Source organism: Haliotis rubra, unplaced genomic scaffold, assembly GCF_003918875.1.
Source record: "Haliotis rubra isolate DU_JTF1 unplaced genomic scaffold, ASM391887v1 Scf1178, whole genome shotgun sequence".
NCBI lineage: Eukaryota > Metazoa > Mollusca > Gastropoda > Lepetellida > Haliotidae > Haliotis > Haliotis rubra.
The window spans coordinates 91,132-104,046 of record NW_025765090.1 but is presented as its reverse complement, the minus strand read 5'-3'; the positions used below and the strand labels follow the sequence as shown (position 1 = coordinate 104,046).

General features: G+C 46.5%; 1 protein-coding gene across 1 annotated transcript in view; it reads right to left on the bottom strand.

The window, feature by feature from the left end:
- Window positions 1-12,915, bottom strand: part of LOC124258932 (E3 ubiquitin-protein ligase UBR5-like) — a 49,422-nt gene that overhangs the window by 20,031 nt on the left and 16,476 nt on the right. The window contains 18 exon segments of the mRNA XM_046692994.1: window positions 1,740-1,836; window positions 2,695-2,896; window positions 3,814-4,058; window positions 4,978-5,091; window positions 5,779-5,895; window positions 6,231-6,380; window positions 6,871-7,005; window positions 7,519-7,633; window positions 8,244-8,344; window positions 8,347-8,419; window positions 9,084-9,264; window positions 9,768-9,934; window positions 10,100-10,211; window positions 10,577-10,703; window positions 10,873-10,994; window positions 11,350-11,496; window positions 12,109-12,441; window positions 12,639-12,846. Coding sequence (XP_046548950.1) covers window positions 1,740-1,836; window positions 2,695-2,896; window positions 3,814-4,058; window positions 4,978-5,091; window positions 5,779-5,895; window positions 6,231-6,380; window positions 6,871-7,005; window positions 7,519-7,633; window positions 8,244-8,344; window positions 8,347-8,419; window positions 9,084-9,264; window positions 9,768-9,934; window positions 10,100-10,211; window positions 10,577-10,703; window positions 10,873-10,994; window positions 11,350-11,496; window positions 12,109-12,441; window positions 12,639-12,846 — 2,746 coding nt within the window.

The window sequence follows — 12,915 nt, the reverse complement described above, 5'->3', positions numbered from 1 at the left end:
AATCCCGCCTGTTCCTCCCCGTGGAATGCGCCGATTGCGGACTTGTCCAGCAGAGCCTGAACTTCGTCGCTAAATATGTCCGCTTCTGGCCTGGCATGACGGCACCGAGTGCGCCAGATGCCGGTGAAGTCGGGCGATCTCGCCGCCCACAGTGGGAGATGGCCTATGCTGACCGTGGCCAGCACCCAAGCTGCTGTTGGTAGCCTTCTCCCATTCCGCAGGAATAGAGAGAGGCGGCCTCCCACTGGGATATGGGGTAGGAGCGCGGCGTAGACCCTAGTAGCGGAGCTGACTGGGTGTGACACACGGCTTGAGCGGCAGCCTGTTGGGTTAACGGAGGTCGGGCAGACCTCCCGCTACCGCTGAAAAGGCTGGGAGCTAGTCGAGGACTGCTCCTTGCCCCTACCCTTGGCGACCTGTTCCTCCGCCTACCCCTACCAAGCGCCGGCCAGCCGGCAGACTCGGTGTAGGCTGCACCCCGGGCGGAGGAAGGTGGCACGGAGCTGGGCGCAGACACCCGCTGGTGCTCCAACAAGGCCTTAGAGTCCTTGAAGGAGGTAGCTGCAGCGCAGCCTCCCCGTGATGACCTGCTGGGCCCCTGGAAAGAGGGTCGCCCCAGACGGAAAGGGAGGGCCAGCAAGGTTCGCTGTGTTGCTGCCGAAAGTACCTAGACGCCGACAGCCACAGCCGGGCGATCCCCATGACTGCGCGATCATCACCGCCGACGCAGCAGACCGCAAAGAGTCGCTACGCAGGTGAGCCTGCACTTCCGAAGCTGACGGAGCAGCACGACATGCGCGCATTATCGCCGCCAGCATGCCCTCCGCCCAGGGCCGAATTCTGAACCGAGGTGAGGTAGGCCTCATGGACCACCACCGCACCTGCTGCATCGCTCCGCAGACCTCCTCGTAGGTCCGCACGCTGCGTCGCGCAGGGATGCCGCGAGGGCAAAAGGTGGAGTTAGGCGCCTTTGCCGAAAGCAGCCGGAGCTGCTCCGAGGAAGCCGAGCCTCCCCAGGGCGACGGAAGTGAAAACACATTCGCCAACAATCGGTACAACGAACAGGGAATCCTCCCCAAGCTGGTAGCCGCCAAGACGAAGTTCAGGTAAGTCAAACCTTACTCGGGCACCAGACAAGAGGGATCGACCACGCCCGGTGACCAACGATGGCAGAATGCGGAGCTGCGCCTGTGAGGGTTGCCTAGGGCAAACGCCGCCAGGCAAGCGAACTCAGTCGAAGTCCACGCTACCAGCAGGCACCGCTGCCTGGGTAGGCCCTCGGCAATTTCTGCCGGACCTCCCGCAAGGTCGGCAAAACGGAAGCCGCCGCCATGCTCCTCGACTCCCTAAGCTCCATTGCCTCGGCGTCCGGTGCCCGAAGTCAGAGGCTGGGTCTCCTCCGTAAGAGGACCCTAACCCCGACCCGTGGACTGCCTAACGCTTAGGAACCACAGGAAGGGAAGAACAGACAGACTGCTCCACGCCAGCGCCAGCCGGGCGCGCGTGGACCCCGTCCCGGTGACGCTGGAGGCAGGCCAGGCAGAACTGGTGCCTCCGCCTCATGGGGCGGTGTGCGCAAGGACCGGAATACCAGGAATACTCAACGGCTCTCGCTGAAGCCCGAGAGGGGACTGGGAGCACCTCCTCTCCTCGAGCAGCCGAAGGCGTCCCGATCCGGCCAGAGGCAACGGATCTACAGACGCCAAGGCCGAGGGATCGAGCCGAGCCCGCGATCCCACCCTCGACTTCTCACTCGCCCGAGTGGGTGAGGAACTCCTGCCGGACCTCCTCCAACCGACTCACGAACGGCAAGGACTTCATCGAGTCCATCTGCTGCTGAAACATAGACTCCATCAGTGACATGTCAAAACCACTGGTGGCAGGAGAGGGGAAGGGCCACGGATTTTTTCCCTTTTGACACACGCTTGGACTTAGACGGGGAACCTGCGCCAGGTCCCTCCCCGCCACGATTTCAAGCGATAGAACAAGGTGTCGGCAGCCCGCCTCTTCTGGGCCCGGGGAAAAGGCCAGACAAATAGGACAGGAGTCAGCCTCATGGCCTGTCTTCTCCAGACAGGCCACGCAACTCGTGATGACTGTCGCCCGGGGATACCCCCTCACAGACCTAACAGCATGAAAAGGCCTGAAACAAACACGCAAACGCATGTTAGTGAACGGCGCCAGCAGCATATAAACACGTAGAAAACATTGAAAACTACGCGAAGGTTACCACGGAAAGTAATAGTTGGTTTTAATACGCAATATTACGACCACATGGCACGCTAAACTTCCCGCCATGGCAGAGCAACACGCATGTAACCACGGAAAGTTCGCAGATTTAGTATTAATACAAAGTCACAATTATGAAACAACCAACTGTAAAGCTTTACTGTTCTTGTTTTAGACAAATAAAGACCATACATACAGGTGGTGTCTCAGACATATCTTTTAACAGCTCGCACGGGCTCATGAATGGGTTATCAAACACGCCTGTTCACGGCCGCGACAGCAGAAGGAATGATGATACGGGTCTAGGAGCCTACCCAGTTGGTGCGCATGCTTAAGGGAGGTAACTCCGCGAGGTAGGGTCCGTGATAATAAATAAAAGAGTTTATTTATTGTACAATCTTTTATTCAAAAACATTGATACAACTGTCACAGGACATTTTTCAGCCGGAAATGCATAATATGTACCCCAAGGACGCATCTCTGAAAAGAATTCTCGGTTGGGCCTCTCCCTGGTGTTCCTCATGTAGCTGGAGTAGTTGGGATGTGTGGGCATGGCGGGGTCGGTGTTGTTGCTGAGGGCACTGCCGAAGCGCAGCTGTGCCTCTGTAGAGTCCATGACGGAGATGAGCCAGTCCCAGGTGAGCTTAAGGTGACGCTCCAAGTAGGACTGTAATAAGGGCATAAAGTGAAGGTGCTGGCACCCAACACTGGATGGGAACAAATAGGATTACGCAGGGAAAAGCACACCAGGTGAGGACTAGCTGTATGGCTGACTTTCAACTGATCATTTCATGACTATATCTAGTTCTTTACCCATTGATTATCATGTTAGTTTTGAGTGTGAGTGAGTGTGTTTAGTTTTACGCTCAGCAATATTCCAGCTATATGGCGGCAGTCTGTAAATAATCAAGTCTGGACCAGACAATCCAGTGATCAACAGCATGAGCATCGATCTGCGCAATTGGGAACCGATGACATGTGTCAACCAAGCCAGTGAGCCTGACCAACCTGATCCCGTTAGTCGCCTCTTACGTTAGCTTTGAGGGTAGCATGTGCAACAAATAGTTGGAGTCTACTTGTGATCATTTGTCTAACATCTAATTTGGCAACATTTATAATAATTTCTAACACTAACATACAAGCATCTTGGGATAAATGAACTGGTTTTATCCTTACTTGATGCTACACAGTCTTTAAGGTGCAGCATCAGGTAAGGTAAAACTCGACCATTTGGGATATATGCAATAGTTTTATACTTGCCCAACACTACACCTGTAGCACTGTCTAGTGTCTGGCAGGTTGAAACATGGGTTATTATGACTTGCTACTTAACAGAAGACATCTTACTATACCCAGACTGGTGACTTAAGTTGCAGCAGATTGCTTGGCCAAACTGAGGACACAAAGAATTCATCACACAAAAACAAGGGCACATCATTATTGTGCTGTCTGACCCATGAAGATACTTCACTGATCCCCATCTTAATAGTCAGGTTAACCAAGGCAAGCTAAGGACATTGTTGGCAAATATGAGGCAAATTCATCCTATCAACATATCTGTGACCATCAGGAAGATGATATTACCTGCAAATCTGCTGCGTCCTGCTCCGTCACATTGAGAACACATGGCAGGGGTGCTGTAGCAGCGTAGGTTGGCAGTGTGTTCAGCATGTCAGTTATCTGACGTATAATGATACCAAATGCTCGTGCTAACTGTCCCACTGTAGTTGCCATAGTTACAGCATTATCCTGGTTTGTTGGCGTTGCTGTAGTCACAGTAGTGGTGCGACGGAGTGTGGAGGGGTCAATGTAAATCAAACCACTGCCACCTGCAGGAAACAAATACCAACAATTAACCAAGCCCAGTGGCTTGAGAACTTGAAACCTTTTTCTTTTTGAGGGGTGAGTTTGCTTATGTCTTTCTGTTCGACTGATTTTTCCTATTAATTTCTACAACTGACATTATGGTAGCTTCTATCCGTGAGTGAGGTGGGCTAAAACTGGCTACATACATTATTTCAGTTGTATGACGACATAGAAGTCCACTTAAGTGCAGGGTGTCATTTGTGAAACCTGTGAGTAGAGGTATGTTGCTGACAGATACAACAAATCTCACAAGACTTAGCATTGAAAAGAAACACAACAGCGACACTAAACTGAGCCACTATGGCAACAGGGCCACCCATGCCACCCTGTCTTGAAGTGAATGAGAGGGTTAACAATGGCCAGATGCTCAGATAAGCTGCGTATCTGGGTAAAATACGCATAGAAAATTTCCAATTACGCATTGAAAAATAATTGTTGCATACCAATTACGCATTTAAAATGTTAGATACGAAAAAAGGTTTAAAAAAATCTGTGCGGAATATACTAATAAAAATCGCTTGCGAAATGAAAAAGACATCGATTGCTATCAAGTTGTACTGTTACTGTCGGTATAGGATGAGTGATATTTTATGAAATCATTTCCATTATATTTAAGTTGGTTTTGATTAGGTATGATATAAGGAAGAACATAAAAGCTCAGTAAATTTACTCAATGACGTAATACTTAGGTGAGTAAAATGACTGAAATACGCACATATTTGAAAGCAGTGGGTAACGGAAAATGAAATACCCACTCAACATTCATAATACCCACTCCAAAAAAATACAGTGGGTACAGTACCCACATGAGCTAGATATTATCTGGAGCTCTGATGGCTGTGCATTGAACTGCAAGTGGTTACATGTATGTACAAGACCTACCCGAGAAGTTATCGACGGAGTTTGCTCCCACCCTTCTAGTTGTCCTGCTGGTGGAGGAGGGGATGGACGACTGGGTGAGGGACACAGCTGACCGCTGGATCAGGCGCTCTCCTTCTAGTGGGAAAATACACTTGTGTAGGCATTTCCATTTGGACAACCATACTTTAATAAGGCATGTAGTGTGCAAGAATCTCTAAACTAGTCACTAGTGGTTACTGATTCAACAATGTTCAACAACTCAATACAATGAAAATGACCCATGTTATGCATAATTTGTTTGTTTGTTTGATGCTGGTCTGCAAGTTATTGAGGTAATCGAGTCTGGACTTAACAATACAGTGATTGACATAATGAGCAGCGATCTATGCAATTGAAATACGATGTGTCAACCAAGTCAGCAAGCCTGACAATTCGACCCCATTAGTAGCCTCTTACAGCGAGCATGGGTGGCTGAAGATAAATTTTAACCCGGATCTTCACGATCAGCAAAATAACACAAAAAGAGTTAGTGAGTTTGGTTTTACGCCGCTTTTAGCAATATTCCAGCAATATCACGGCCGGGGACACAAGAAATAGGCTTCACACAATGTACCCATGTGGGGAATCGAAACCTGGGTTTTCGGCTTGACGAACGAACGCTTTAACCACTAGGTTACCCCACCGCCCCAACACATAAGGCTAATGGCTAATGACTAAAACTGACAAAAAGACCCATAACACAAGTAGTAAAAGGGGTTTGTCTAAAGAACCCAATAGGCAATAATACGCAAGGTCAATCCTGAATCAAAACGAGTTCCATACCAGTGCTGTTGGCTGTAGCTGTTGTTGTGGGTACACGTGGGTTGAGACTTGGTTCACGCTGACGGATAGCCCACTGCATCGTCTGGGGTGGCTGCAAGGTGCGCTGTCCATGGGAACCTGAAGTCACACAAGGAGGATCACAATGAGCTCATGTCATCGATTAGATGAAGAACATGCAGTTACATAAGCCAGGTAAATATATAACAGCCTCATCCTCATTTGAGTCAGCCAGCAAGAACTACTCAGCTTCTAAGCCAAATACACCAATAAGACTGACACAACACAAGTAAGACTATTACATCACAAGTAAAACAGTTACAACACTAGAGATACTCTTACAACACTAGTATGATTGTCTACACGTGAACAGGACTAACATTAAGACTGCTATGCTCAACATGCCCTCAAGAGAGCACTGCAGGTGAAACACATGACAAATCTCTTTAACTCACCAGGTGGATTTCGACGTTCCAGTTGCTCATCCAGATAGACAAACTCATCAGTGTCGTGTTCTTCACTTTCACCTCCCTCACTCTCATAGTCATCCTCCTGATTGGAGGATTCTCCGGAGTCCTCCGAGAAGTGAGCCAGAGATCCTAGACCTGTAACACAGGCACAGAAGGTACTAAATGTTGTTTATGCCAGTTTGCAATATTCCAGCCATATCACAGATGTCTTAACCAGGCAACCCAAGGTTTGATGGCCAGTACAATAACCCATGCCAGTTGTAATAGCACACAATCAGGTAGTCACAGACAGAAACCACTAAACCCTCTTTATCGTGAAGTGGTCTGTCTGTATATCTTGAGTCTTTCAGCAAAACAAAGTCTCCAACAGACAGGAGAGACACATCCAGGATAACACCTTGCTGTTGTAATTGTCGCAACATTCCTGTCACTCTTAGCAAACAAAACGAACTCAACAAACAGATTTCTCACTCTATTGACCACGTTAATATAGATTTTAACATAAGATAAGGAAGTGCTGAACTTTTGAATAAAGAACAGAGACCGAGGAAGAAAATGATCATCATGTGAATGAACAAGTCAAGTAGCTTTGATTGTGTTCTCAATCTGTAATGTTTCCACAAACCTGCATCAGATCCTGCAGTTGCTGCCGTGACAGCACTGCGCTGCACGCTGGCATTGTCCTGGTTACTACGGCTACTGTCACTGTCACTCTCAGACTCGGCCAGGAGATCCAGATCCATGTCACTCTCAGCCTGACCTGTGGAGAGAAGCACTGTAAACATGACCATCTGATACCATGTAGCCACACTCATAACCCAGAACAAAACCGTGAAGATCTGGGGTAGAAAAGGTCTTCAGGCTTGCCATCCACATAAGATTGTCTGGTGCAGACCTGGTTGACACATTCATTTTCCCACAGAGATCGATGCTCATGCTGTTGATCAGTGGATTGTCTGGAAGACCCGACTGAGTGCGCTGGAATATTGCTGAGTGCGGCGTACAACTAAACTCACTCACTCATAACTCACAACAAAACATGTCCTTTCAAACCTACATACCTTCCATACATATGTATAGAGCGGCATAAGTAACTGTCAAAATTTACATCTGGTTGTGTATCACTTAATCGCCTGAGTATAACTTTAAAAGAAACTAATGACAACCTGCTGCTAGCTAACTGTTCAATTTCAAACTTTTAAAGATGTGAAGGAAGCATGTTTTTTGCACTTCAGTTTCAGCCCTAGATACATCACCTCCCCTCAACACTCACCTTCTTCCTGGTCCACTGGCGGCTGATCGCCATCATGGTCAGAGTGTTCAGATTGTCTGTCCTCATGATCTGACTGGTCGTCCTCCACCACTGCCATGTTGTCAACAATCTCAACCTGCGTACACATCCAGGTCAAACACATCTGTCAAACATGTTACTCTAGTCACAATCTCCACCTACCCTGATAACCAGTAATCTAAATAATCTAATCTGTACTAGACAAGTTAGTGGTCAACAGTATTAGCCAACAGCCATGAATCGGCCAGGCAACACACTGTAGGCATATGATCTGCACTTGGTTGTATTTTACGCGATTATACTGGGGATGTATTCATGACAGTAGTCAGCATAGGTGAGCACCTGCGTGAGTATGATTTTACGCTGCTTTTAGCAATATTTCAGCAATATCATAGCAGGGGACACCAGAAAAGGGCTTCACACACTGTACCCATGTGGGGAATTAAACCCGGGTCTTTGGCGTGACAAGGTAGGTTGTGTATCATAAGGGCAACAAACTGTCAAACAGCTGAACCCATTTTACATAAAACAATGAACCAGGTGAGTCTAATAATCAATAGGTGATGCATGAGATAATCTGATCAAAAACATCAGAGGATGAGACCATATGGACGATGAGGATGGAGATGACAACTGTGGTGATGGTGATGATGGTGAAGATGATGATGATGATGATGAGTCACACAACCACACACATATCTCCCTACCTCCTCTGCCTCAGCCGACACGATCTCATCCATGTCTTGTTCCCTTACCCGTCCTGTCTGATGACTTGGGGCAGCGGTGACTGAGAACGAGGAAGGAATGGTATCGGGGGTGCCTCTGCATCTGCGGAAGATGGTCGTGGTGGCAGTGGGTCTACACTGAACAGCTCCTCACTTCCCTGAACACAGAGTAAATCGGAATCAGTATACTTTAGTGATGGAGTAATCTTAATGATTTGTTTGTTGTTTAACACTGCACTCAGAAATATTCTAGCGATATGATGGTGGTTTGTAAATAATCGAGTCTGGACCGGACAATCCAGTGGCTGCCATCATGAGCACCAATCTACTTTATTAGGTTACAATGACATGTGTCAACAAAATCTGCCAGCTTGAGTATCTCATCCTGTTAGTCATGTTGAAGATCCATTCTTACCTACATCTTCACAGGTTAGTCTTAATGGAAATCCACATCAAAATTTGTTTCAAAAACATCTGAAGTTACATAATGTCTTCAAAAGAAGACTTACACTTTGAATTTACATCACTCCACTTCAGCTTTCTCCACGAGTACTGTATGGAATGAGGGAAAATGGTTTTGTTCCACTTTCATCAATATTCACGCACTATCACATCCAGAAATGGACAGCAAATTTTACCCATGTAGGCAACACATCTGGCGTATGCTTTAACCACTGGGTTCCAGATGAAACATGATTATTATTTTCACAACAACCCACAAATTACACGAAGAATAAAGCTGCTATATCTAGTTAATGCTAGTGCCAACAAAGCTATGAGTCGTCCAGCATCACAGCACTAGTGTACTCTGTAAAGACTTACCTGTACCGCCTCCACGTTGGCTGACACTAGGGAGAAGGGAGCTGTGGGTCTGGCCACTCCCATCCTCACAGGGGTGATCAGGGACTCCGCTATCTTACACAGCTCTTCCACGCTGATGGTCACCAGGGCTTGGAATGCTCTTTTACATCGGGGGAGGGGCTGGCAGTTAGCTAGGCCTGGGCTGAATAACATAACATTCACATACCTGTCAGACTGACTGACTGAGTTTAGTTTTACACCGCTTTTAGCAATATTCCGGCAATATCACGGTGGGGGACACCAGAAATGGGCTTCACAAATTGTACTCATGTTGGGAATCGAACCCGGGTCTTCGGTGTGATGAGCCAATGCTTTAACCACAAGGCTACCCCACACCTGTCAGACCTATCGTTGGGTGGTTATACAACACTTGAAGACGTCAAAAAAGTGACCTTTACACAATGTGCCTACGATGCAAGGATACCAAATGAGACATGACTGCAGTGTATCATCCTATTTGTAATTATGTTACATTATGTAGGATTCCAGACATATCACAATATGTTCGAAGTAATGGAGTTGGGCTTTGAGCACTATTCAGTCATATTTCAGTAGTAGGCATTTACAAGTTGAAGCCACCAAAAGAGGATATGGTTCAGTTTTTACCTGGACACCTTTCTGTAACTTTCTGTAAGTGTAACTTACCTTCTCCGCTTGCTGGAGCCAGGGGTCATCTCGATGTTGAGAACGACAAAGACTCTTGCTACAGAGCGGATGAATCGTCTAGCAACTTGCTTTGCCTCCTCTTTGCGATTCGGTATAGACTCATTTTGCATCTCCCTGATCAGTGTTGTCAGTAGGGTGTCGAGCATCTGTCATAAATACATGTCAGTATGAAATCTAGATGGCAGCTTGAAAAATTCACAGACGATACAAGAACAAGACTTTCGGTTATTTAATTTTAGACAATCCTCACAATATAACATGCATGAATGTTACTATATAATGTACACCCATCACCATTGGGCATGACTGACCTCCACACTGCACTTGACCAGCAGGCAGTGGGTGAACTTGTCCAGTCTGGTGGTGCCGCTCTGACTCCCCAGATACATCTGGTCTTCATACACAGCATCAGGGCTGCTGTTGCTGGAGGAGAACATGAATTACAGCATCAAATGATCAAATATAGATGATGGCTACACACAATGTTAAACTACTACAGATGTCATGATTCACCAATATATATTGGTGCATCAATGATTCTTTCCAACAAATTCCACAAGAGATTCACATTAATATTAAGTCTACAAGACCACAACTTCTGCCTACAGATTTTGTCAAATCAATTATGATGTAAATAGCCTCATTTTCTGTAAAATAAAACCCCTCATCCAATTTACATTGAGATTCTGATGAGAGAATCCATATTAATCAACCTCTGAAATCACCCAGAATTTTAAGAAACCAATGTGTAAAATGACATCAAACCCATCATCGTGGAGGCAACTAACCTTGCACCCTGCTGTCTGTCTCCACTTAGAATCATGCCCCTGACCGCTGTCCAGTCATTAAGGATCCGCTCAAGTGCTCTGCGACTGAAGCGTGGCGGCTCTAGGTCATGTTCAGGCATATCCACATCTGGGGGCAACAAGAATATCTCCTGTACTACAGAGAATCACTTATCCTTTGCAATGGGGAGCTGTCCGCCACTATGATTCATGAAGACAAATTATTATTAGCTGTGAATGGCTTGATGTTTGAGTGTTGTGAAATGTCTCTGACATATAGTTAGGATTGTAAAACTTACCTAGATCTGACATGGGAGTTTTCCGGGATGTTGTGACACGTGTTCGAGATGGCCGATGTTGACGTTGTTCCACAATCTGCCGTCCAACTGTCTGCACCAGGAACAGCAGGATGTTCTCCCCTCTGTAAAATATCAGAGACTTGTTAACTCTGCTCATAGGCACTTACACTATACAAACTTGCTGATTCATAGTCACATACAGTTCTTGCTAAGTGGCAAATCTAGGGCTGCTGCTAAAAGCCTGTACTGCCAATTTCATCACTTGCCTAACAAGGACGTTTACAACCTCTAATATTACATCAATGCACTCATGAAGTGAAATTACAACAGTTAAAAAATCTACTGAATCAGCTGTATGATCTTAACCTCACCACTAGAGAGTTAACACAACAATGTCCTGACTAGTTATGCAATCAATCTGCAATTCAGGAGCTGTCTAGCAGCAATGGGCTGACACCTCTCTGTATGCTGTATTACCTGCTGTTATTGAGTGTGACAAGATCGGTCTCTGTAAGGAGCCTGTTGAGGAGCGTGAGTCTGGCCCCCTGCTGTCCGGCAATCAGTGCCTTGCACTTGCACTTCTCCCAGCAGTCACAGTACGCTGTCGGGGACGTTTTCTTCAGTCTAGAACAGACACCAAATGTCCACAATATCTTCATAGGAGCTCACCATGAAAATCTTGAACCATATTTTGAGTATGTGGTTAGTAGCTTGGGTTATGTTAAGACTATATAAAACGTTTTTCAGTTAAATCATGTTGTGTTCACTTCATTTGAAGGGTAAAACACTAAGACACACAGGTCATATTTACGACTTGCAATCAAGAAACCAAGAAACTAACGAAGAATGGCCACATTGTCCAAACAGTGACATATAGCAATGCCCCCTAAAATGCTTGAAATTAGCCATGTGGACACATTAAACATTACAAAACCTGGTCCAGGCAAGAGCTATTTCCATCACTGATGAGTATGGCACTGACAGATCAAATATATTCAGAAATCCAATGATTAGCTCATAAAGAACTGAACTCTGCACTTCGACTAAAACCATTGGTTCACACCTACCCAAACATAATTGGATGAAAACACAATTTTCAGTGATCATAAAATGTAGAGACGCCGTTCCAGCTTAATAATTAAAAAAAATATTCACTTAAAGGTCTTAGTTCTAGAATAGTGTGTCTAACCAATCAATCAATCAATCAATCAATCCAACCCTACACCGGAGACTCACTTGCAGTCATGTCCCTTATGACAGACCCTGGCACACTCTGTGCAGCAACATAGGGTGCCTGTCAGTCCACATGTGCGGCACTCAAAGATGTCCTGGTTGATATGTTCCGCCCCGGTCCAGGTGAAGCTGCAGGTGTCATTACAGCACACAACCTGTAGCGGGGAGTTGTCCAGGCTGGAGCCCTGGGGGTAGATCATCTTCATCAGCAGATTCCGGTCCACCTCCGGTACATCCTCTGTAGCCTTCTTCTTGGCTGCATCCAGGAGGGTGAGGGCAGCAGGATATGCCCTACCTCGGACTGCCTGCATGAACGGTGTGCAGCCCTCAGCATTCCTGTACAGCACAAGGGACTCAATGAGTTCTGACTAACAACTATTCAGGATTGGACTTAACACTTGAAGTAGTATTTACAAGGTGCCTTCTGTTTTACACTTTACTAACGTATGTAATCAGTAATTCTTGATAACAGCTTCAATAGGTGTGGCTGAAAAATATGGCAGTCCCACAAAGCATGTTCTACTACTGCTTACCTTGAAGACAGCAGCTCCACTAGGTGTGGCTGTAACAGGGGACTGTCACACAGCAGTTTTAGTATCTGGACAGCATTGGTTCGCCTCTCCTTGTCCTCAAGACGGACTGGTGGGACGCTGACAGTACTGAACTCAGGCAGATGGAGGGAGCTTAGGCTCCCTGGCAGACTGCTTGAAGACTGGCGAGACAGACTTGGCCTCTCAGCATCTGTAGATGTCAATGACAATTAAGAAGAAGTGTATAAACAATACATCAGATACAACATGTACTCACATG